Here is a 25,682-nt window from a genome sequence, read left to right on the forward strand (position 1 = left end):
GAGCTTCCGGTTCTGGGAGGTTGAAAGGACTTACGAGACGTTCACGTAACTCACTCCTAGTATGAGGCTTAGACAAGGAATCACTTACTGGCCTACGCTTTTCTGCCAGGTTTTGACGAGTTGGAAATACCACATGCCGTGTCCCACATTTTTTGTAGTTGATTAATGGCATGAAATTTGCAGCAAAAGGAAATTCAGCATGTCTCAAATTCATCGTATCATCCAGATATATTTTCCCCTCCGTACACTTCTTTTAATAATTTGGAATAAATAATGAAAAACATGGACCGTATTTTACAGATTCTGATCCTAAAAGGTGATTAACTCATCAAAGAAATATTTCAACCTCCACAAACAATGTCTAGTGCCCATCGATTAATAAAAACATACCAGCATGACGCCCCACCAGGGCGGTGCTCAGCCTGTGCTAGGACAACACTGATTCTGGGCGGGATCAAGAAGTAACGGTTCACAGCCTTGGTTTCGGCAGGAGTTCTGGAGGCTTTAAGGCTGTGAGGTGCGTTGTGTATCCCCAAGAAGGAGATACAGTAAATAGTCACTCCCAAACTCAAGTGATGGTAAATCCCCTCAGTGTTCTCAGAACAAACGTTACAGTAACAGTTAGCACAGCACAAAGTAGGGAAATTGAGAGCAGCGAAATGTCAACTTGGGTTCTGATCCTGGTTCTGTAACGAACAGGACAAATCACTCGAGAGTTCTAGGCTTCAGCTTTTTGGGGAGTGGAAACAAGTGACGTCTTGCATCCTTTGAACACTTACAATGCTGTATTTCTGTCCGTGGTCAGGAAGCTTCCTGTGTAACACCCATCTCTCCATTCTCTAAGTTTCATGGCACGCTGCTGGTTTCAGTAAGAATCGTCAAACCCACTGGAATGTTTCAGTGAGGTGATAACCTGCAAAGGGTTAATATTTTGAAAGTGTCCTAGTCATGAGCAAATAATCCAAATCAAGCAGGTTAAACTTCCAAAGTGGGACTCGCAGCTGACACTTGATCTGACACCCAAATGAAAAGCTCGACTGGATTTAGGCACGCCACACAGTATCTGGGCAAGGGAGCGGGTGAGGTGGTGAAGGGCACAGACCTCGTCCTGAGGGTGTCAGTTCAAACATCTGCCCCCTCTGTCCAGGGTTCTGTACAGAGTCGCGTCATATATGTCCTTTGTTTTCCCATTCTCACCTGTAGTTCTCTTCCTGCTTTCCAAAGAGCATGGACGGATCTCTTGTCATTGGGATTTGGTGGGATCCCAGTACCTTTTTTTTTTTTTTGTCACAACTCCGGTGACACTCCCTCAGTGGAGGGGTGGTTCTATATTCTGTTAAGTAGGTAAGCAGCATCTCATTTTACTCATAGCAGTCTTACTTTAGAGGTATCAGAAGGTAACAGAGGGCGTTTTTTTTTTTTTTTTTTTTTTTTTTTAGTTTCAGGTGCACAAGACAAAGTAATACTTAGACGTTTATCATTTATATCCCTCACACTGTGAACCCCCCTCCCCCCATCCACTATCCCTCTGACATCGCACAGAGCCATTACATTTCCACTGTCTCTATTCCTAATGCTGTACTCCGCTTCTTGTAACTATATATACATATAAAATTATAGTTGACCTTCAGTATTGTTCGGCTTCAGCTTCAGGTGTACAGTGCAGTGATCAGGCATCTACATCATCCCTGAGGTGGTCTCCCTAATGGGACAAGTGTCCATCAGATACCCTACAAAATCTTTACAACATTATTGATTACATTCCCCAAATTGATTTTCATATCCTTGTGACCATCTTGTGGTTACTGACTGTTTTCTAATCCCCTCACCTTCCCCCTTATCCCCACCCCCCCTCCCATCTAGCAACCCTCAGTTTTTCCTCTTTGTCTCCAAAACTGTTTCTGATTAGTTCATTCACTTATTCTTTTCTTTAGATTCCACATATAAGTGAGATCATATGGTATTTGTCTTTCTCTGTCTGACTTATTTCACTTAACATAATGTTCTCTAGGTCCATCCATGTTGTTGCAAATGGTAAGATTTCTTTCTTCTTTATGGCTGCGTAATACTCCATTGTATAAATGTACCACAGTTTCTTAATCCAGTCATCTACCGATGGGCATTTCGGTCGTTTCCATGTCTTGGCTATTGTGTATAGTGCTGCAATAAGAAGGGTGTGTTTTGATTGAAATTTCTTTTGTGTCCAAAAACAGTATGTGTAATCAATGCAAAAATGAATCAGATGTATGTAAAATTCGTGGGTAATCTTTTTATTACACTGAATTTTTATGTGTTCCTTACTACAAAAAAAATGTAGACATCTCTGTCTCAGACTTCTGAAAATTACTTTTATTATCCTTTCATTAATCACAGAAATAGCTGGAGAGAAGAGAAGGGTGTTCTGTTCTCTCTGTAGAATTGTTAGTTAGTGCTTTCTTGACACTTATGGCATAGAAAGTTAAGTTAGTGTGGGTTTTTCTTCTTTTAAATTAAATCCAAGTGCATGTTAATTAGGTTATGAACTTAGTAGCTTTGACCTTCCTTCATTGTAGTTCTACTAAAATGGAATTATTGAGAGATTTTTTTTTTAATGGATTATAACTGCAGGTTTTCTAGAAACCAAATGCTGGAACCTGAGGAACTCATCAGTGTGGCTGACATGAACTTGAAACTTCTTAAAGGCAATCCAGCAGAATTTTTGGCGTCCCCAATCTAAAAATACCACCTGATTAAATTCACTTTTCAATATTCCTCTTAATTCCAAAGTGTACTTTTTAATGTGCCTTTATTTCTCTGAGAAAAAAGAATGAAAATAAAAAGCTGGAATCTAAAAATAAAATCCATACTGAATACACAAGCTAAATATACCCCAAGTTTTCTCATTGCTGCATTAATTCAATGAAATCTAATTTAGGCTGGCACCGCGGTTCTGAATAAAGATGAATAAGTATTACGAGTTCACATTGTGTTTCAGCTTCTTTCTTTAAGACTTATCAGGAGGAATGTTAATTGCCTAAGTCCGTACGTAAGATCCTGTGTTCTTCAAAGTTTTCTGGGAGAGATTAAATGAAGGGCGGCAAATAATTTAGCGTTTATTTTTAGCTTCATCCTAGCCTACTGCTGTACCCCCACCGTATTTGTCCTACTTCATACCTTTCTTCAAGTTGAGTTAACTTTCCAAAATCCAGATACTATTATCATCCCCCTCACCCACCGCACTGCACCCCCTTACATTCGTAGGAGTGGTTCCCAGCTGGTGCATTCTGGTTCTGCAGATGTTAGCGCTACACCTCCAAAGGGTACCATGCCCAAGGAAGTTTAAGAAATGGTGGTTTAAATAGCATTTAACAAGTCCCTTTACTGTGGCTTTTTCCTTTAGTATGAACTGTCACTCTCTAAGAGGTCAACAGAGTTTTCACCTTTTGCAGCTTAACCATGAAATATTTTGAAAGCATCTCAGTTTAGTAAGATTACGCTGAGGAAAACAAAATAGCATCGCAGACTGTGTCTGCACGATGGCCCCTACCCCCCTTTTCAGCTTCTCATCCCTTACTTGGTCCAGGCCCCTCCCTGCCATTTGGCGAGCATCCTCCATCTTTTTGAGGCCTCTTGATTTTTGTGCATGCTCTCCCTTACCCTGGCTTTCTCTTCCCTCTTTTTACCTCTTCTCAAAATCTTAATTTGTTTCTAGGTCAGACTGAGCGTTATGTACTTCGTTGTATATGTTTTTCCTGCAAGACCAACAATTTGCATTCTCTTTTGGAATCCCGTGGTACTTAGTTTGCATATCTGCTCAAGCTCACGCCATTATTATCTGCTTGAATCAGATGACTGTTGACATCGCCCTACAGGATGGGGCCTTTTCAGGCCAGTGGCTCCACCTTAGTTTATCTTTACATCCTCCGTTTCTGAACACTCCGCCAGGATGTCATTCTGGTTGAACAGAATTGAGCCAAATAACCACAAAACCGTCTGTCAAACCACATCATTCTTCTGCTCAGAAACCCATGGTGGCTTCCACTTCCACTCAGAATGGGAGCCAAGAGCCCTAAAGGGTCCACGGGGCCCTATACAGTCACCACCCCCGACCCCCATCCCATCTCATAGGTGCCTGCTCCCTCATTCGTCCCATAGCCACCTGGGTCCCAAATCCTGTCTTTGGGAGCTTTTCCTCTCCCTGGTATGCTTCCCCCTAAATACCCACCTGGTTAAATCCCTCTCCCCCTTCCAGTCTTTGCTCTAATGTCGTCTGCTTGCTCAGACTTGACCTGAGCCCATATTCCAAATCACCATTTCCCGCCCACCCCCACCCCCGTCTTCCCAGCTGGCCCCGCCCCTCTCACCAGCTCTTTCGTGTCTCCTTTTTCCCACTGCTTCTCTCCCTTCTAACATACTGTGTAATCTAACATGCATCCTGTTTCTTGTTCTCTGACCTCACCTGACCATATGGATGTTCAGCAAGGGTAGGATGTCTCTCTGCTCCATTGCTGTGTCCCAGGCCCCTCAAGCAGGGCCCAGCCTGCATTCCGCACTTGAGAAACATATGGTAGAAGAACTGAATGCGTGAACGTGCTTTGCATCCCTTTTTCTGGTACAGCAAATTTGTTTTGTATGTCATCATATATCCGTGCAGATCTCAGGAAGGCCCGGGTGGCTTTTGTGAGCTTTCATTATTGAAAAACTGTCCTCTGCACTTTACCTCACTCAAACTGTGAAGGCAGTAAAACATCACATCAATTAAAATATCCCAGTTACCACTGATCAGGGAGAACTCCATTCATAACACAGCGGAGCCGGCGTGTTGAACTCTCCGTAGCAGCACATATCACTCTCGGCACAGTATGTCAATTTCATACGATAATTTTGTCCCCCCTCATGAATTTTGGTAAAATAATGAAGAGCTCGTTCAGGGGAGGAGAACAGACCACCAAACAAAGTGTGTCTGTGTTTTAAAAGCCCATGGTTCTGCTCCTCAATCCACCACAACAAGGCTTTCATCATCGTCACAGTCCAGAACCACGGCCCGTGGCATGCCCCCTCCCTCGGAACGCTGGGGGAGGTCTCGGGAGCCTAGCGAATGTGAAACACCATCCTTGCCCTCCAGAAGCTTGTAACAACCATGCAAAGTGTTTTGGATTCTGGTGTCAGATCATTTTCTTATTCAGCTTTATTGAGATGTAATTGACAGACAACACGGTGGAAGTTGACGGTATACAACCTGTGGATCTGATACACTGTGTACTGCAAACTGATCACCGCTGTGGGGTTAGCTGACACCTCCCTCATGTCACACAATGACCGTTTCTTTTTTGGGGTGAGAACACTAAGATCCACTCTTCACAACTTTAACGCTGTAATAGAGTATTGTCAATTCCTGTCACCGCGCTGTGCATTAGAGCCCCAGAACCTCCTCATCTTGTAACTCGTAGTTTGTACGCTTTCACTGACATCCCATTTCCTCCACCTCCCAGCCCCTGGTAACGATTACTCTACTCTCCGTTTCTGTGATTTCAGCTTTTTCCACAGATAAGTGATACCAGAGAGCATTTGTGTCTTTCTGTCTGACTTGTTTCACTTAGCATAATACCTTCAAGTTCCATCCATGTTGTCACAAAGATCAGGGTGTCCTTTTTCTCATGACTGACTAATATCCCATCGTGTGTATATATACACACCATGTCTTCTTTAGCCATTTATCTGTTGGTAGACACTTAAGAAATGAAAATAGGATCTCAGAGAAATGTCTGCACCCCCATGTTCACTGCAGCATTATTTACAATAGCAGAGATGGAAACAAACCTATCATTTACTTATCAGAGGTTTAACTTGGAGCAAATCCCTTAACCTTCCTGAATTCCAAATGTCTTCCTCTGTATCGTGCAGCTGATACTTACACCGTCCCCGTCTTCTTCACAGAGATGTTTTGATGGTCAGATGAGTCCTTATGAGTGAAAATGGCGGGCTTGTTTTACTTATTAGAATAAGTGCGGTACAAATTCATAGAGACAGAAAGCAGAATGGCAGTTGCCAGAGGCTCGGGGGAGTGGGGGTGGGGCATTAGTGTTGAATGGGGACAGAGTTTCAGTTTTACAAGATGAGAAGACTGATGGAGGTGGATGGTGGTGGTGATTGCACAACGCACTGAATGCCGCCGCACTGGAGACTTTCAAATATTTAAGAAGGGGGTTCTATGTAACGTACGTTTTACCATAAAAAAATGGGAAACATATGCACACCCCCACGGAGTTATGCTGTAGGACTGCATTTATTTGGATATATGAGTTCAGGTGCCTTAGATAACTAAGATGGTCAAAATTCAAGAAATCTCACCAAAAATAAAGCAGTTTTTATAAGTACTCTAAAAATAGAAGGAAACATCCTCAATGGTCTAGTTGCTGCTACTATTATTACTTCTGCATCTAATACTTTATTATCATTGTTATTGCTAAATTATTATTATTATTACTCCTGCTATTTTTGCTGCTCTTCTTATCATCATCACCTTCTGTGTAGTCCTCACCTTCCCTGAAGAATGGGCTAAGAAAATAGAATTTCTACCACCACCTATGTCTGAACTGTGTGTAAGAGACTGAATATTTAACTGTGACATTTACCGACTGCCGACGAAGTGTCCGGCCCCGTGTCAGACACCAGTATGCATTGATGATCTCTAAATTTATGTGTGAGCCCAAAATCAGTCCTCTCCGCACCTCCGTGGTCACCTGTGGACATGCTCAGAGCAGCCAAATAGTTGTCACCCTACACACACTCCTCCGCTGAGGTGGAACAGGTCCCCTCCCTTTTGCGAAACATTCAGTGCATGCTTTTGGCATTTTTGTGGTTTTTGCTGGTAATTTTGCTGTTTTCAGTGGCTCAAAGTGCGGTACTGACCTGCTGTCTAGTGTCCGTGAGTGCCAGAAGCCTGGGTGTGCCTGACGGAGAAAATGCGTTTGTCAGGTGAGCGTCAGTCAGGCGTGAGTTATAGCGGCTTTGGTGGTGAGTTGGTGAAGCAACATTATATATTAAATCAGGAGCATTTAAACAGAAGCACAGAAAACAAGGTTATGGATTGACTAGCTGATGAAAAAGTCCTGACCAGAGACTCCCAGAAACCCATGTCTGCATTTCCCCAGGAACAAGTTTGTTAGTTCAGTATTTGCAGCACCCTTCCAGAACATAAGCACTGCCAATGACGAGAACCAGATGTGGGTAGGTCCCCCACATGTATTTCCAGCAGGAAAGTTAGGAGGCAGAGACACTCCCAGCGACGTTGTAGTGAAAATGACCTCAAGGGTGGCACTGTGAAGATGGAAAGGTGACAGACAGGCCCGTTCTCTGAAGGGTACGACGAGGCCGCAGCTGATTAGAGGTCGTCTCCTCAAGAAGCAGAGCGCCAGTCATCTCAGTCGCCTCAAGGGTGGATCGAGTCTGGGTTGAGTCACCAGCCGGCACACACTGGATGCCTTGCCCTGAGCAGTGGCCCGCATCAGACAAGGTCAGAGCATAGGGGGCTGAGGTGGGGAGGGACAGGGACCGAGTCACGGGTGCTACCTTCAGTTAGACCAGATCCAGGTATCTTTATCTGCATACACTGGGACTGTCATCTATGCAAACGGATCATTGATTGGACCAGTCCCCCCAGCAAATGCACTTCCTGTCAACTCCCAGAGTCCTTTCTCTCAGTCACTCCATGGGGATGGTTGCTTCCTTTATGCCTGGCAGTGGAGTTGCGTATGCGCCTATACGATCCAGACTGTAAACTTCTTGAGGTCAGGAACCACATTTGATTTACCTTCGTATTCTCCACAGGATCTGCTGTACATGACACCATAAAGAATATCGTTGGGGAGAAGGAGAGAGGGAGGCTGAAGGAGGGAGCTCAGACGGAAGAAAGGATGGTGCTGTGGACTGAAAGTCTGTGTCCCCCCAAATTCCTATGTTGAAACCTAAGCCCCAATGTGATGTATTTGGAGGTGGGGCCTTTGGGAGGTGATTAGCTCATGAGGGTGGAGCCCCCTGAATGAGATTGTTGCCCTTGAAGAAGAGACATGGAGGCCCCTGCTCTCTCCACACCTCACCGTGTGAGGAAAGACAACTGTCTGCAAACCCAGACGCAGGTTCCACCAGCAACTCATCTCAGGCTTCTCAGCCTCCAGAGCTGTGAGAAATAAATGCTTGTTGTTGAAACCACCCAGGCGATGGTGGATTTGTCACAGTGGCCCGAACAGTAAGATGTTCCCAGCTCCGAAATTCTCTGTGGGGTTTCTGAGACAGAAAACAGTAGCTGTGTGTGAGGCGGCCCGTCAATTACCACAACACTCATGGGGCTGTCGTCTTCCTTTGGGAAATCGGTGCCTGTTGGGTACGCCTCCTGCTCAGTTGTTTCTCCCATCCCTTCAGTTGCTTAGAAAGTGTGTTTTTGCTTTGGTCGGGGAACTGTTTTAAACTGTTAAATGTAAGATGAAAATGTTTATGAGTTTCCTCAGGTGTTACCTGACAAAGGTGACTTCAACGTCAGTTATAAATGAGAAAGTACAAAACTAAATCGAGACAGCGATGTCACTTGGCACTCCCTGCGTCCTCTCGGTGGTCTCGGTGGGCACCAGGAGCTGAGCTGGCAGAGGGAGAGTGATTGATTCCTCCACATTTGGAAACAGGATGGAAAGTAGAACGATTCTACTTCTATATTATCTTCTTGTAACTTTTCATGCCAACATTCCCTGCCCTGTTTCCATGACTTATTTTTCTATAGCACTTGTCACCTTCACAGACACAATGTGTGATGTATTTGTGTTGCTCACGGTCGTTTCACCCATTTCAACCTCTTGGAGAAGGGAGATTGTTTTGTTCTGTTTTTTAGTGCTGTCCCCGGTGCCTACACAGGGGCTGACATACAGTAGGTGCTCAAAGTAGGGATATTGTAGGTATTGAATGAATCTGTATGGGCTGCTCTTTGCCTTAGGGCACATTTAAAAGTAAGGGGCGTGAGTGATGACATTTCCAAAAATTGGCAGGTTTACCACAGGACAGCCTGATCTCCGATTTCTCTCTGTGAAAATGAGAACGGTGAAACTGCACCAAACCAAAGCCTAAATAGATGGTGAATAAACACATGGCTTGCATGTATATCTGATGATGGCTTTATTTTCAAAACTTTAATTAAATGAGATAAAAATATATGGTTGAAGTTGCCGAAGCAACTTAAATTCAACATAAATAACAGCTGCTCTTCATCTGAGAATTTCATCTATAGACAGAACATTTCTTTATGCCCTTAAAAATTTTAACCAGTGTACAGCTAATTCAGCATCCAGTGTTCCAAGAAGTGTAGTTAAGAGAAAGTTGAAATCCACTTGCATCTCCACAGCTTTATATTCAAGTAGCAATAGAATAAATATTATCTGAAGAAATGCTGCAAAAGCACAAATCAAGAGGCCATAACATAATAACATTAGTAGTCTGTATTGCAGGAAGTGAGAAACAGCCCGCCTTCCTTCGAGATCACACCCTCTGCCTATAAGTGTTGGCCAATTCCTTCGTGAGAGCAAGGCTCCTGCCTGCATCCCCAAAAAATGAACGAAAGAAAAGAAACCGCATGACAAGACTGAGATGAAGTGATTGCTTTCACTTGAAAGCAGGGTTTTTCCTGAGCAACTGTAGGGCTGCTTGATTTGTGGTCCCGCGAGTGTGAGCGTGACCTGTGGCCCTTAGTTCTCCATTTAGTCATGCGCTCCCAAGGTTTTTCCTATAGATTACTAATGTTATTATGGCCTCTTGATACATGCCTTTTCAGCATTTCTTCAGAGGCTATTTATTCTAGTGCTATTTGAATATATCTGATTTGCCCTCTAGGGTTGCCCTTTTATGAAGAAGGCTGGTGCGGTGAATTACAGCTTGCTAATTTTAATTTTCAAAGGGGAGAAGAAAAGGTTATGAAGTAAAAGTTCAAAATGAGGAATCATGTTTCTTCCTGTCAAAACTGGAATGATCATCATTCTATCAGATTATGGAATTCTTACCCTGGGTGAAGAACAGATAATTGTATGAAACATCGCTGGCTAGCTGGTAATAGCCTTGGTCACATAACAGGCCCGTGCAATTTGCACCATGTTGTTTCTTATTTTTATTCCCTGGGGCAGGGTTCCAGGGGGGGAGGGAATTGCCAAGCAGGGAATTTGTTTCATCTGGTGATTGCATTCCAATCTATGTGTATCTCTAAGCGTTCATTTCAAGGCAAAGTAGGTGGTTCAGTGCCCTGATTAGAGACATTTTTTAAAGGTATCTTCCAGAGCTTCCCTGGCCACTGAGCACACAAAAGCTGAGATGCCGGGAACAGTGTGCCGAGTGGAAGGCGCAAGAAAGTCCCCCCTGTCCAAGACCTGCTGACCACCACCTAGGTGTATAGTAAGACTGGAGGGAGAGCAGTGCTCCACAGGTACTAATTAGGTGCCTAATAATTATCAGACACTGTCTGGGTCATTGTCCTATAGCCTGAATAAAGATGGGAAAGATCCCTGCTCACACTGAGCTTTCGTTTATTTTGATGGGAGAGGAGAAGGGACAGTAGGCCAGATAGCATACAAATAAAAAAAGTCATTGCAGGTATGGGTAATGATTGCTCTGAAAGACGTAATAAAGAGATGAGGTGATAGAGAGTCATTGAGGCCAGGTGGTGGTCTATGTTAGATAAACACTCATGGAAGGCTTCTCGGAGGAGGTGGCATTTGAATTGTGTCATGAAGAATGAGTCTGGTAAGCCAAAAGATGGATAGAGAGCATACCATGCAAAGGGAACAGCAAGTTCAAAGGTCCTGAGACAGGGCTAGCCCTGAGGTAGTTGAATCACAGAAAGTAAAACTTGGTTCTTACAGTATAAATAAGTAAGGGGAAGCATAGCAGGGTGTCGGGGATGGGCGAAAGGACCAGATCCCAGAGAGCCTTTGTCGAGCAGTGAAGAGTCTATGTTTTATTCTGAAATTTGCTAGGCCAGATGCTTTTCTGAAACCTTTGTTTCTCTTTGTGTTGTGAAGTATGAAACCAAAGACAGAGAATGCAGCTGCCTCGCCATTAGCACTCCTGAGTCAGGATGATGTGCAAAAGGAGATGAGATCCCGTAGAGAAAAATGCAGTAATAATGGGCGGTGTTTTGGGGGCACCTGTCTCCAAAGAACAATGTTATTTATGATGCCATGTAGCACCAGTCGCAGCAGCCTCGTGAGCTAGACAGGTGAACACTTTTACGGAACACACAGGGAAACGCAAACATTTTAAACTGAGTTCTTCTTTGGCTTTGTAAAATGCATGAATATCCATATAAAATCGATTACGTGAAAGACATGAAGAACGAGAACCAAAATGAGAAATAAAAACAGCTATTAGAGAAATCATACACTTACAGAAAAAAGGGCAGCAAAGCAACTTTTATTTTCTTGTAAAGTCAAGAAAATAATAGTAGAGGGGTGAAAACTGTGAAAGTCTCAAATAGACAATCAACGAGTGTGGTTTTGTTCCTGTTATTTAATTCCATGGAGAATAGAGGCGAATTACATGGACTTCTGGGTCAGGAATACCTGGATTCTAAGGTCTTTGATCTTGGATGTTGATTTTTTTTTCTTTCTATACACTGGGAATTAGTAACAATGCTTACTTCCTGGAGTTGTTTTGAGGATTAAATGAGTGAATGTGTGGAAAGTGAACGATCATGTCCTTTACATAAGCTGGTTGGAACTGTCCTTACCTTTTCCCCAAAGGGTTAATATTTACAAAAGTGATTAGATTCCCTAAACAGTGCACAGAAACCTCCTCAACAGGTAACACTGATTATGCTCCTTTAAGTTCTTGCCTGGGGTTAGTTGCTGGGAGGAAAATGTGTGTAGTAACATGGGGCTAGATGAGAAGGAGGAGAGTAGCCCCGCTTTTGCTAACTGCAGGATTGCAGATCGCAGGCAGATTTGCCTTTGGCAATATACACACCTGTCCTCCTCATCCTATTGTTTGCTTTTCCCTTTTCAGCTCTTCTATTAAAAAAAAAAAAAAAGGAGTGAGAAACAACTATGAAGAAACATCAAATTTCAGAGTATTTCTTAAGTCGTTAATCCTTTTTTGAGCTTTCTCAGCCCTACTTTATATCCCCATTATTTCATAGATTACATTTTCCTTTATTTCTTTTTTAATCAAAAATTGCATTCGAAGAATTTATGCTGCTCTTATTTACTTGTTAAGAGGAAAAATTCTCATTAAATCCATTTATGGTTTTAAAATGGCATTTCTATAATTCTAAAGTAATCCCCAAAGTGTGGAGTTTATCTGGTATGACTAAAGAGGGTGAGCAAAAAATCCAGACGTTTGAAGGGAGGACATGGTGAGGGTTGGGATCAGCACCTGGGACAGCTCCCACACATTCTTCCTTTTTACTTTGAATAAGCGCTCTAAGGATATTCAGTGATGTCCACAGCAATAGCATTAGGGACCATGAAAGAACAAGGTCAAGAGTCATTTTTACGACTGAGTCATTTGTAAATTAAGTATACATTAATTTAGGAATATTAATAAGGCTCTTTATTATGCAAAGATCTCCAGGAAAGAATTTGCCTTTCTTTTCAATGTCAGACCACTAACTAGAATCAGATGTTGGTCCTTTACTTTAGACTGCCAACAAATTGGGGTATTTAATGTCAAATCTTTAGCACGGCCATAGGGTTTTTGCTCTGTTTTGTTTTACGTAGTTGTGAGGGAGATAAAATGGCTGACACCAATACCTGGAAACTCAAGGCATATTTGCTGAAGAATAGAAAAGCAAATAGAAAAATTAATGACATAAGGAAAAACAAGATACTGACAAGTATATCTATCATTATTTTATGCTTATATATATTTTTTCAATTTCCATTTATATCCTTTTTCCATCTGTTATACAGTATAAACTTATAAACCTTTAAGCTCCATGAGTAAAAGATAGTATCAGTAAATAATATATTTCATCTTTTATTTCTGTTTTAAAATAACTCATTTTGTGTCCTTCATAAAAGATAAACATAAATTTTTACTATTTTATGAAAATGACATTTCCCACCTTTATATTAAAAAGTAACACGAATTCTCTCAGATCACATCATAGGAAGACGTTCTTAAGGAGAGTTACCTGAACCCGGTATATGTGAGTGTATCTTAATTGTAAGTCCCATTAAAAATACTGTCCATGCACCACAGAGGACGAGGTATCTGGCTCACTTCACCACCTGTCTAGACTTGAAATCACAAGGAAGACGAGCAAAAGAAGATGGAGTTTAAGTCTTATCAGCGTTTTGCCACAGCATAGTTGACTTGACCACTCTGGTGTTACTGTATCTGGTAGAAGTTTCCACTCACCAGCTTCCGCCCAGGGAGTCACTCTGTAGCCTTTCCTTTGACACTCAGAAATGATCATGACAGTGCTAACGTGGAAACTGGTGACTTTGGACCAGGCAGACAGTAGGTGCTGTGCTCTCGTGACCTTAACCTTCAAAGAGCCCTGTGAGATAGGAATTCCTGTCTTGATGTTAGAGATGAAGAACCCGGAGTCCTAGGAGATTAAGTGACTCACCCACATCAGACAGGTATAGAGTGAGACTGCTGAGTTTGTCCTTGGGTCCTCGGATTCCAAGGCCAGTGTGCAGGACAATTGCCTAGTCCCTCCTCTTGCTGTACTCTCTCACAAACAGGGAAACCCAGCCAGCCATACCAGTCTCACTGACAGTTTCTTCCTTCTTCCTGTGTGGAAACAATGTCAGAAATGTGGCTTTGCAACTCATAAGATTGTGTAGATCTAGACTTATTTTCGGTATGAGCCTCTAGGATCCAAGAAACCATGCCATCGTGCATCCACAGAGGCACTCACACACTCAGGGAGCTCACGGCAGAGTCAAGACATAATCTTAAGCACGCTGCATGATAATTGGTTTTAAAGTTATGCTCCAAAAAAAGAACCCTCTTTCTCTTTATAAATGGTGCAATCATCATTATGAAAATCACATTCATAACAAATGTTTCGCCTGACGATTTTTCCAAGCTGATATTGATTTCCTTATTGATTGCTTCTTTCAAAGTTGGAGGAAGCGACAACAAAGGGAACTGGTGCTGGCAATTCCTTGTTCTGAAGCACCCCGTGAAAATTGATAGAATCCAGATCTACTAAAGTCAGGGGGAAATATATATTTTTTTACTTGTAGTAAATAATACGTGAGTAAAAATACATGTATTACTTGCACGGTTTACTGCATCATTTTTCCTCTTGTCTTTTCTCCTGCCTTTCTGTGGATTCTTAACAAACCATGGTATGTGGTATTTTTCTCATTCACCTTCCCTGGCCATTTAAAAACTAAACTTCTCACATTCTTCCCTGGGTGGTCCCACCCCATGAATGATTTCAGTTCTTCCTGTTCATGTGTATGATGGGCCTAAATAAGTTACTCTTTTATTGACTGTTATTACTTCTCAAAAAATATCTTGGACACTCATGATTTTGTTTTCTCTAGAACACATCCTCCTGCTTACTGTAAGCTACTTCTTCCTCAGCTCTAAACATTTCATAACTTTCCAGTCAGGAAATATGTGAAAATTCCCCCCAGTCCCCCCGCCGATGCTCTGAGTTTCTCTGCAGTCTGAATTCAAATGTTTTCGTATATGAAGGGTTTTTTTAATATTGTTATTTATAACATATTCCAGTTTTAAGACCTTTGTACACTTTTACTCCCCCAGGATTTCAACGGCTAGCTCAGTTCCCCTGTGCTCTCAATAAGCTACACACTCCAAGTACTGAGTGTATTTTCCAGTCTCACTTAAAAAATGAAATGTTGATATTACATCCCACAGGCAAATAAAAGACAGTTTTCACAGAAAACCATGATAGGAAAACACATGTGCCACAAAACTGTGTCCCGTAGCACGTGATCGTGGTGGAAAATGTATGGAAAACGCTGATGAATGAAATCAACTCCAGAAAATACAGCCTTCTCTTTTTTTAAAGTCTATGAATCTCCTGTCAATGAACCATATACACAGCTGGAAAAACAAGCTGTTCTGAGAAAGCTTGGTACCTGGATATTATTTTCCATCATACATACATGTCATCTATTCAACCATTGTCTTTGGTCACCATGTGCATGGAGCTAAGGGGAACATGACCCAGGTGAAATTGTTCGGCTCCTCCCCAACAAGGCGGCAATGCTGGGCCTTAGTGGAGTCGTTCCTGATTCTTTCCTCCTTGTCCAACTTCCCCCTTTGCTCGTTTTTAAAATAATTCCCTCATTGAGGGCTCACTCACAAGGAAAAGCTAAGGAATGGAAGAATTGAAATCAAATGTACCAGCACTTCGCATTGTGCACTGAATGTGGATTTTTTTTATTATTATTATTCACTGAAGAGCATTAAATTCACGCAAACAGGCTTTTTTCCCACCCCCAGAGTATCAAGTATCAACTTTGAATGCTCTTTTTCACTGGCTTCACTAAATCAGTGAAGTGGTAGTTTCCTGTGTGTGATAGCAGTGGCTTTGGAGAGAGACAGATGGGAGCTTGTATTCTTCTGGCTACTTCCTAGGGGTGTGAAGAAGGTGCTGACCCTCTCTGAGCTTCAGCGAATCACCTGCAGATTGGGAATTGAAACTGTAATGGAATCAAATGAGAACTGCATGAAAAGTAGTTGGCGTATGGTGAGACCTCGGTGAATTTTGCAAATCGATGCCCTCACTGCTGTCCGTGCTGCAGTCATGGCGATAGGACATTATCTAAAGTGTGTTCTATCTCTCAGTGCCCGTTGTTAGTGACCATTACCTAGTACCAGAGCTTTGGCGATAAAATGACTCTAAATGAAAGAATAAATGGAATGTTGCTGAGAAAGGCTTGGCCATGAGTGTTCAAGCTTCCAAAAATACCCGTGCACAACGTCGTTCTTTGGTTTGGAAAATTATGCTGCTAGCAATTACCATCTGGATGGATGGTTATATCTGAAAGGACCAAGCTCGGACACACATGTCTTCTTTCCTTAAACATGCGCATCCCAGTAGCGACCTTGGATTAGCACCTAGAGCTCGCTCTAGAGCCCGTTGGCCACTGGGAATGCTTTTCAAGTGGAAGGATTGGGGTGTGACTTTCCTGCCACTGGATTGGACCGTTCCTCATTGGGCGGGACACACACAGACAGAGCACCAAACTGGTAGCATGAAAGGCCTGCTGCTTGGCAAATATTGTCTCATTTCATCTCTTCCCATAATTCTGATTTTAGAACAAAGCACATGTACTCCCATTTATGAGAACAGGAAGACTTGTCCAACACAAGTAAATACAGAGATGATTTTCCAACAGCTCTGCCCAAATGCAGTCTTTCCGTTCACTGTGTAGGTAGGGCCTACCGTCTGGAAACTGTTTCAACGAACTACTGAGCATATGTCTAAATATTTTCTCAAACACCAGATTCATGTGACATACTCTGTCTTTCCGAATCTTGTAGGGCTGCTTGGATTCAAAAGCTGAAAAGGAAGAAACAAGAATACCGCCTTTTAAGCTCAATAGGACAGTTAGCTATCATTGCATATATTTCTCGTTGTCTTTCCCATTTCTTAATGTGCTTTTTCTACTCAGAACTGCGGCAGATTTTGCTTCGGTAAGATTTAATCTCGATCAGCTCCTAGTTTCTCATGCAACTCTGGAGATTGGATGGGATGTCTGTGCTAAAACAGATGACTTCTTCTAAGAACCGGTGTGCAGAAGTGACAATTCAGACTCATTCGATGTCCCTTTTAAGGATAACGGTTTGCACCATTAATGCTATAATAAAGTTTTTTTTTTTTAAATCTATGCCTTAATATTCTTTGAAGGCTTTTCAAACCATTTCCCTCAAGAGAAGAAGAAATTATGTCCGAGCCTCAGCTGGCGCTCACTGAATAAAAAGAAGGTATTATATCAGAAATATAATTCAAATTGTAGCCGTGGTTGTTTTTTTTGTGCTGAGGATGTGCGCGTCTGGCCAGTGTTCCTCTTTGTACCTCAGCTCTCGTGGTCCTCGGGCTCCTGGGATTGGGTGTTTCCTGTCAGTCCTGCCCGCTAAGCTCCCGAGTTCCTACGGACAGAAGCTGTGCTCTCACCATGTTTGTGTCCTGAGCTGATGAGCAGATGATGTTTAAGGAGAATTTTATAAATACTTACTTGATGAAAACAATAATGTATGAGCTTAAAATTTGCCTAATTTCAGAAAAAACTAATAATCAAGATATGTGTGTATAGATTTTTTACTATCCCAAACTGTCCCTGAATCCAAGCCTGAGTGTGCAAATGCTCTGTTTTGTAACTGTGGGTGGGCTGCCCGGGTTCTCCTCCTCACTCTTATACTCACTAATGTAGCTTTTAACCAGTGTCATAGAACCTCTGTTTTCTAGTCTGTAAAATGGGGACGTTATTTCTAGTCTGTACAATGGGGACTTAACTCATACCTGTGGTTCGGATCGCTTGAGCTCATCATCATGAAATACTTACCAAAACGGCCAGCAGGGAGGAAATAGTAACTCGTACTCTGCTCTCCTGTGCACAGCTCCCAACCGCTCAGGACACACTTGGCTTGGAATAACCCCCACATCTGATGAGAGCAAATGCTTTAGACAACGAGAAGTGAGATGGCACTTAAAACACTCCGTGAGAGGATTTCAATTTGGGAGGATGACAGAAACGCCATTTTTTTAAACAATAATATATGTCACCTCCTTACACACAGTTCTTATATTAACTCACTTTTATTGGCTGACTCCAGCTGTGATCTGGGGCTTTGTAATGTCTTATCTCTGTGACCAGACTTGACCTCCTTGAGAGACGGGAACGTTCTTCCAAACAGAACCTTGGACATTTCCTTATAAACGTTAAAACTACACAAGAACTGTAAAACAGTTATGTCTGGGTGTGAATGTGTGTTTATCCATTGTGTATAGTGTATAGAGTATGTGTATGGGGGGAGAGAGTTATATTCCAGGTCCATACAGAGTGACAAACATGACTACATATAACAGAATGGTTTGTGCAGTAAACAGAATTGGGTATCAGAAAACATGACTTGACCTCCTGTTAGTACATAATTATAGAGGTGCCGTTAAGCATCCATTTCCTCATATAGACCTGCACTGTCCAGTAGAATTTTCCTCAGCGATGTAAGTGTTCTGTCTGCTGTCCAGCATGGTGACCGGTCGCTACATTGGCTGTTGAGCACTTACAATGCAGCTAGTGTGACCGATGAATTGAACTATGGCGAGTGGCTGCCTCATGGAACAGATACAGGACGACAGGACAGCGTCGCATGAAAGCGGCTAAACCGAATTCTCTTTGTGCAGGTGCTCCAAATTCCCTTTCGAAGTAGTGGCACTGTCCCGTGATGTCTTAGGACTTTATGTTTTAAATCCTTTTTCTTTGATTTGTCCGAACAGATCTTGAAAACTTTAAAACGAGAACGAGAAGCACGGTGTCCGTCCGTCAAGGTCAGGGGATGGTCCTGCTATGTGGCCCGCCAGCGCATTCTGGAGGTAAGTCTCAGTGCTCAGACGTCTGCACCCTTCACTTGCTGGTGCTTGTCTCTGTAAGGCTTGCGGCGAGATAATGAGGCTCAGAGAGTCAGGCGGGCTGAGGAAAGTGAGTGTTTTATTCTGCGCTCCCGGGCAAGGTTCACCGGTCCGCAGACGGGGCCGGTGAAGTCGCACCCAGGGCAGAGCGAGGGAGGCATATGTGTGATTTTTGGGGTGGGGGTTGGCTGAGTGAGGTGGCAGATGAGCAGGCCCCCCGGCGCAGATCGGGCGTGGGCAGCTGCATCCGGGAGTTGTTTATTGCACCAACGGTCTGCTGCCTTTTCGGGGAAACGCCAGGGGCCCCAGTTTCCGTCATGCGAGGAGGGGTCTGACTTGGCACAGGGGTCTGACTTGGCCCCTGGCCGCTTTGACCGTGCCCGCAGCTGACTTAACAGTCCCTCTTGGCAGCAGCAGAGGGGACAGTGTCATTTGGAGAGATTCCCAAAGTCCCTCTGTGTCAAGGAACAATCACTGCCAGTGCCCCTATAATTAAGTGGGAAAGTATGGAGTGTGCGGATGCCCCACGCACTGTCCACCTGGCACAAGGTGGGTGCCTGAGTCAATGCGAGTTAGAATCCTGTTGCTCGGGAAAGCGACGTAGGTAAAACTAGCCAGTACTTTCTCCAACTGCATTGGGTTAAAAGGGGGCCCTGCCTCATTTCATCTTGTTGTTGACCTGGGAGGGGATCAGACCCAGCACCAAAGTCCATTGGCCCCAGGAGCCAGGATCACTTTGTAAAGACTCAGAATGATGAAGCCTGTGAGGAGTGCATCTGACCGCAAATAATGGAAAAGCCCGCTAACCAGGCCCCAGAAGCCTGGAGCTTCTGTAGTTCTCACACACATTCCCATAGGCGTGTGATCTGAAGCTGACTGGATGTCTTCCAGGACCTAGCCTTTTCCCTCCTCCTTCTCTGAAGTCCCAAACATGCAGTGTGGCTGGGGCACCAAGTGTGGGGTGCAGATAGCAGGAAACAGAAAGAGGCAAGGACCGAAGTTTGAAGTCTCTTTTTCAGTGTGTCTTTGTACTGCAGAAGCTCCGCTTTTAGCTACGTTGCACTGATCACCCGCCCCCACCCCTATGACAAAGGAAGCTGAAGAAGCAAGAACTTTATACAGATACTGATGGCCCTGGGTGGGGGGAAACACTCATAGTTTTGTTAGTGAGAGTGTGCACAGTGCCGTGGTGGCGACGAGCAGTGTCGCTGGAAGGACTCTTGACTGAACAGCAAATGTGACTGCACAGAAAGGGCTCTGTGTGCGGACGTTTAATAGACAGTGGTACTTACTGGGATTCCACTAAAGTTTGTGATGACGACATTGATAAACTGCTCTTGGGAATTCTGGCTCAAATTTGTTACCTGCTATCCTTGTTAATGGCCTTAATTTTCTATTTGGCTTAAGACATGATTAGATGAGAAAATGCTTTAACCTGAGGATTTGAAAACACCCCTTTACTTTTGTCCTGTATTCAAAAGTTGTCACTTTGCCTTTCTCATCTAATGACCCAGCTAACATTTCCAGCAGGAGATGACAATTAGCAAAATAGGTAAAAGGCTCCCACTTCAAACATGATGAAAAGAAAGCAGGTGGGAGAGGTGGGTGCCCGTCCACGTCTGGTCAGGCTGTGGTGTCCTGAGGGGCTCTGGTTTTTGAAGACCTCAGAGAATCCAGACCAGATGTCAGGAGCTGGTGTTCAGAGAAATGGGTCTGTTCTTGGGACTTCATTTTCCCTACAAGTGAGTCCATTACATTTGGGGCATGAATGCAGGCCCGGGCTCTGTTTCAATCATTATTTGATATTGGGCAAATATCTTAAGTTCTCTGTGCCACACTCTACTGATCTTTAAAGGCAAGAGATTAAAGGCAATCTCTCAGACCCCTTTAGTTCTCTCGTTATGAAATAATAACTCAAAAACTGAACATAATTATTGAGTGGGTTTGCATTAATTGAAGTCTTGTCACTCACACAGAACCAATTAACTAACCAATGTTTATTTAGGTTAAAGTTCGCTCACACTATCACTTCCCTTCTTATTATGAAATCTGATCAAAGCAAGGATTGGAGATTTCCTAATTTCTTCTGCAGGCTACCTTCACCGCCTCCAGTTTACATAGCATGGCAGCCACTCTAAAGCTTCATCTCGTGGGTGCATCACGGGACAATGCGCACCACTCTCTGGTGTAGCGATGTCTTTGAGAAAGCTAAAACATGTGAAACGCTGCTGTTCTGAGGCACGCTGAGGTGCCTGACTCCCTCCCCTTCCCACAGAGAAATGTATTGAAAATGTCCGTGCACAAACACCGAAATGCCCTGGACTCGCCGGCAGCAGCCAGCAGCTCTGAAATCCGTTCCGTGAGCCACGCTGCCATTCCCGACGGTCCTTGCTGGTGAAAGACAAGGAATCCATATTCGCATTATGGGCTCTGTTAGAAGCTGTGTGCTCAGTGCCGCTGTGGGCAAGGCAGACGAGGCAGGGGGATTTGCGAGAACGCAACCAGAAGGGTCTGGAAGGTTCTAAGAGAGCATCAGCTGGGGGCAGTAGCGTCGGTGATTATCTGATGACATCCCCCAATGCAAACTGGGCAGCAGTGATGCCCTTGTTGCTTCTCCAGGCTGTCACCACCTTGACGCTGGCAGAGTCCCCAGGAGCCACTGGACATGCCAAGCATTTTAGAGCCAGCATATGGGATCCCGGTTTCAGTGGTAACAGACCCTGGAGAGGACAGGGAAACGAGTCAGCCTTTTATTGTGTCAGTGGGTACCGAGGACCGGCATGGCTCCGTCGTAAGGAAGGCTGCCGTCCTATTTCAGAGCCGTGCACTCAGACTTTGGGGTCGCACAGAAGTGAGCAGCCGTGGGTCTATTTAGAAAATCATTTCCGTCAGCAGGTACTTCCAGGACGCTACCATTCACTGTGTAGCGACCTTGTCATCTTTTGGTTAATAGATACGAATGCAGATGTGCTGTCATTGCACAGACTTTACTATTGAATCTTGTCACAAACACCAAGAAATAGAAATCACTCCGATGGTCTCTGGCTGTCTGTGAGGCTGATTCATATTAGAAACAGTTTGCTGAGATCTGGAATTTCCACCTTGCTTTCCATTACCTCCAAGGTCATGGTACCAGGAATTCATGACCTTCAGGAAGCAGGAATAGTACTTTGAGATTCTTCCTTCCAGTGACGAAAATTGCCAGCTTATTCACCAGTGAAATCCTCAGGAACTGTTCACCAAGAGGGGTTTTTGTTCCCACCTGCCTTTTGTGTCACCAAGAACTGTGCTTCTCAAAATGTGGTCCAGGACCAAGCATCAGCCTCTGCCTCACGTGGCAGTTTGTAAAAAAGGCAGAATCCCGGGCCCCACCCAGGGGCCTACAGAATCAGAATACTGATCTTAACAAGATCCCCAAGTAATGAGATGCACCTTAAAGTTGGAGAAGCCCTGAGCTGTACTGTGGTGTACTCACATGTACACACACACGTATACACACACACACACACACACACACACACACACACACACCGCCTCTGGGCCGCGGTGGGCAGGGCCCTAAAGCATCACCCACGCACCATGTTAAAACCATAGGAGCCAAGCCTTTTCCCCAAGGGTACTCCGATTCCGTACATCTGGGCAGATTCCCCGAAACTCTCCTTTCGGTAGACTGAGGCAGCACCATAGTTAAGATTCACCCCCTAGCCCAGGCCCCCTGTCAAGAAGGAGTGCTCTGATTTCCACATCACCTGCACAGAAGGGCTCATATTTCAAAGAACTTCCAATATAGTCACCTCTGGCTCTAGCTTTGACCTCGTGTGTTTGTGGTTGTTGATAAGGGAGATAAACAACTCAGAAAAGACTGGCTTTTCTCATTTTCGAAAGTGGCAGTTCACATGTGGTGAGCTCTTCCTATGTCGTGTTAGTGAAGGTATGGCTTCCTGGAGTGCAGAAACCAAAACCGCATGACTCTGATTCTGAGATGCTTTTCATTGCTATGGGTTTTATAGAAACGAGCTGTCCGTGTCATCATCAGGTGCTTTTACACGGAGCACGTCCTGTTAGACTCAGATCCCATTCACGTGGCATGAGATGGAGAGACCTTATAACAGAGTGTCTGAGGTCTTTATGGTGTTTATAATGCTTTGGTTTACATTATCTTATCTTTTGATCTTCACGATAATCCTATACGAAGTAAGGACGTGTGTTTCCTAGATAAGGGAAATCGAAGTAAGGAGATTATAGGAGGTCACAAGTTAATCAATGGCAGGGCCAGGACTTACCTTCGCCTGGACTGTGCTGCTTTTTTTCCATTCAGGAGAAAACATCCCAGATCAATTAACTGTGAATTTCTTGAGAGGGCTATTCTGGAATCATTTATGGTTTTAAAAGCACCCAAGGTGATTCTAATATGCAGCTGGGGTGTCTCTGCGTTACAAAAGCAAGTAGGTCTTGTCCCAGCTAAACCTCTCTATTTGCAAGTATCTCCGGGGTCCCAGAAATTTGATTTGATCTGGACATATCCATAAATATTATAACCTTAAGAGAATCAATCATGCCTTCCTACAGCCTGTCTGTTTTAACCAGATCATTTTGCATTCACTGCAGGACAAAGGTAAAAGCATGAAACTAGGACACCCACATTTCAGTCCTAGCTCTCCTGCTAACTTACCATGTGGTCTTGGGCCAATTATGTAACTTCTCTGAGCTCTATTCTGTTGCTACCTTCACACACCTACTGAGCTTCCAGCATCCAGATGTCACCTTCAGGACCAGGCTAACCCAGTTTCTTTCTTAGCCCAAATATGCTGACAGGCCACTGGTCCAGGACTCATCTCACTGTGCCAGAAATGAGTATCCTTGTGCCCAGAATAATCTCAAGACATGCACATTCTGGTCACACTGCCAACTCTGCCCGAATCCCCACTCGGTGCCTTAGTCCTACCTCCTGCCCTGAAATGGCTCCTGGCCTTACCAGTTCTACTAATAGACCTAGATTTCCAGGTGCATCCTTATTTCCTCCAAATACCAATCCGTGTCATTGTAGTCCAGACACTGGTTAGCTCTTTCCCTCAAGTCACCCAAAGGTGCCCCCAGGTTCCATTCTAACCCAGCTTCAAACCTCGAGCCACAACCCACCGTCCTTTGGTCCTAAGTATGGCTGACATCTAGAAAGTCGGGGACAGGGCCCCACCCACTGTATCAGGATCCCTGGGACATGGACATCACACTGGCTGGGTTGTAGTTGTGTCACCCTCTGATTTGGATGACTGACCACCTTCCTCAGGAAGCAGTCACCCCACGTCCAGCTTATTCCCACTCCTTTCTGTCAGTGAGATTTTAGGCTCCCTCTCCTGCCCCATGTCTGGTCCCCAGCGTAACTCTCCAATCTCTCACCAGCTGGATGGAGTAGATCTTGGTCTGGAACCGTCTCCAATGTGTTGTGAAGGTAAAAACACATAATGAATGTGGAACAATTAGTTAGGCTTGGTTTGACTTTTTTCATTTGCTTAAACTTGAAATTAAAGTTTAGTCAGAAAACACCCTGTCTTCGGAAGAGATGATTCTTGATTTATATTCATGTAACACCTTTTCAGTTGGCAAATATTCTTCCACAATGTCTCCCAAGAGATCTATATGGAATTTGCATGTACCGTTGACATGCACCGGTCATGCCCGAGCATTGAGTCTTTATTAAAATGCTGATGTAACCATTCTCGTAACATTTGAAAATTTCCCTTAAACACTCAAAATGACCGCTGAGGTATCTCGACCAAGTGTTCTCATAGACCAGATCCCGTGTAATTCTTTACGTTGTATCTTCTCCGAGTGTGTACAGTATGTGCCTGGCTCTATTTTATTTCCTTACAAGAAACGAAGCATCAGGTCGACCTCACAGGGGCCAAGATTTTAAAAATAGTGCTGCAGTTGTTTTTTAATAGACTAAAGAATGCAGTCTTCAACTTATTGTATATAGCATCTTTAGAAAAGCAAGATTTGGGATTTTTATGTGGTTGTAAAATTAAGCAGTCACTTAATTGTCAGGAAAAGCTGTAAGAAGAACACCACTCTAAGTGTTGAGTTCCCGTATCCTGTTCTGGTGACAGTAAGGACATGGTTGACCCTGCAGATGGGAACTAAAGAAGGCCTAGCCTTTCTCCTCAGTCATCTTATTCTGTGTGTGTGTATATGTGTTGTGGGAAGGTGCCCCCAGATAAGCCCAGTTTTAGAAACACTGAGATAAAAACTGATAAGTAGTGGTCGGAGGAAATGGAGTCCTTCGTTGGTCACCACTGAGGTAGCTGTCCTTTGCTGCTCATTTCATGTGACCCAAGAACTGACTTGCCTGAGAGATGCCTGATCTCCTGCAAATAATTTTACAAACCACAGGTGTGCAGTGGGTTAAGACGGACATCAGTGGAGATCTGTGATTCAGAAGAGGTTCTGTCATTAAGGCAAAAAGTTGGTTTTTATCACCTGGACTTGGAACCCTAGGAAATAAGGTTTAAATGCTGGTCGGGGGCATCATCGAAATATCAGGACTGTGCCATCCCACGAGAACATTAGGACTGAAGCTTCGGCAAACCACCTTTTTGATATCATTTTTATAGAAAATGCATCCTGAGTTCCATTTCTAAGCCAAGAGGCTTTGTGTATTCACTGAAATAGGTGTCTTTTGCAATTTAATGGGAAAAGCTGACATGCAGTTAGTGACAGGTTAATCAATACCGTAGACTACCAGGTATCTTTTTTCTTCTTGGTATTAAATATCCTTAAGGCAGTCGTGTTTGGGTTTCTTGATTCGACCATGCTCCTTTGAAAGATACAAACCTGGACTCTTTTATCTGTAATGAGCCAATTCCTCCCTTTTTCCTCGTCCCACTTTGCCACTCAAAAGAGGTTGGTGATTTAATCAGCATAGAGGAATGTGAACCCATTTGGAAGATGATGGTTTTCTCCATTCATTAAGCCTCCCTGTTTCACTCATTGAGCAGAAAAAAAGATCCACACTGATCAGAGGCCACTTGTTAGAAATGACACAGTGCCATGTTTCATGATGGGTGGAAAGGCTGCTGGCGTGACTTCTCCTTACCACACCCAGTCCAGG

General features: G+C 43.8%; 1 protein-coding gene across 8 annotated transcripts in view; it reads left to right on the forward strand.

Moving 5' to 3' along the window:
• CNTN4 (contactin 4) overlaps positions 1-25,682 on the forward strand; it is a 795,376-nt gene that overhangs the window by 572,626 nt on the left and 197,068 nt on the right. For all 8 annotated transcript variants that reach the window (XM_033132994.1, XM_033132996.1, XM_033132995.1 and 5 more), the window contains one exon: positions 18,443-18,538. In XM_033132994.1, coding sequence (XP_032988885.1) covers positions 18,443-18,538 — 96 coding nt within the window. The remainder of the gene's footprint in view (positions 1-18,442; positions 18,539-25,682) is intronic.

This window comes from Rhinolophus ferrumequinum, chromosome 17 (assembly GCF_004115265.2).
Source record: "Rhinolophus ferrumequinum isolate MPI-CBG mRhiFer1 chromosome 17, mRhiFer1_v1.p, whole genome shotgun sequence".
NCBI classification, from domain to species: Eukaryota; Metazoa; Chordata; class Mammalia; order Chiroptera; family Rhinolophidae; genus Rhinolophus; species Rhinolophus ferrumequinum.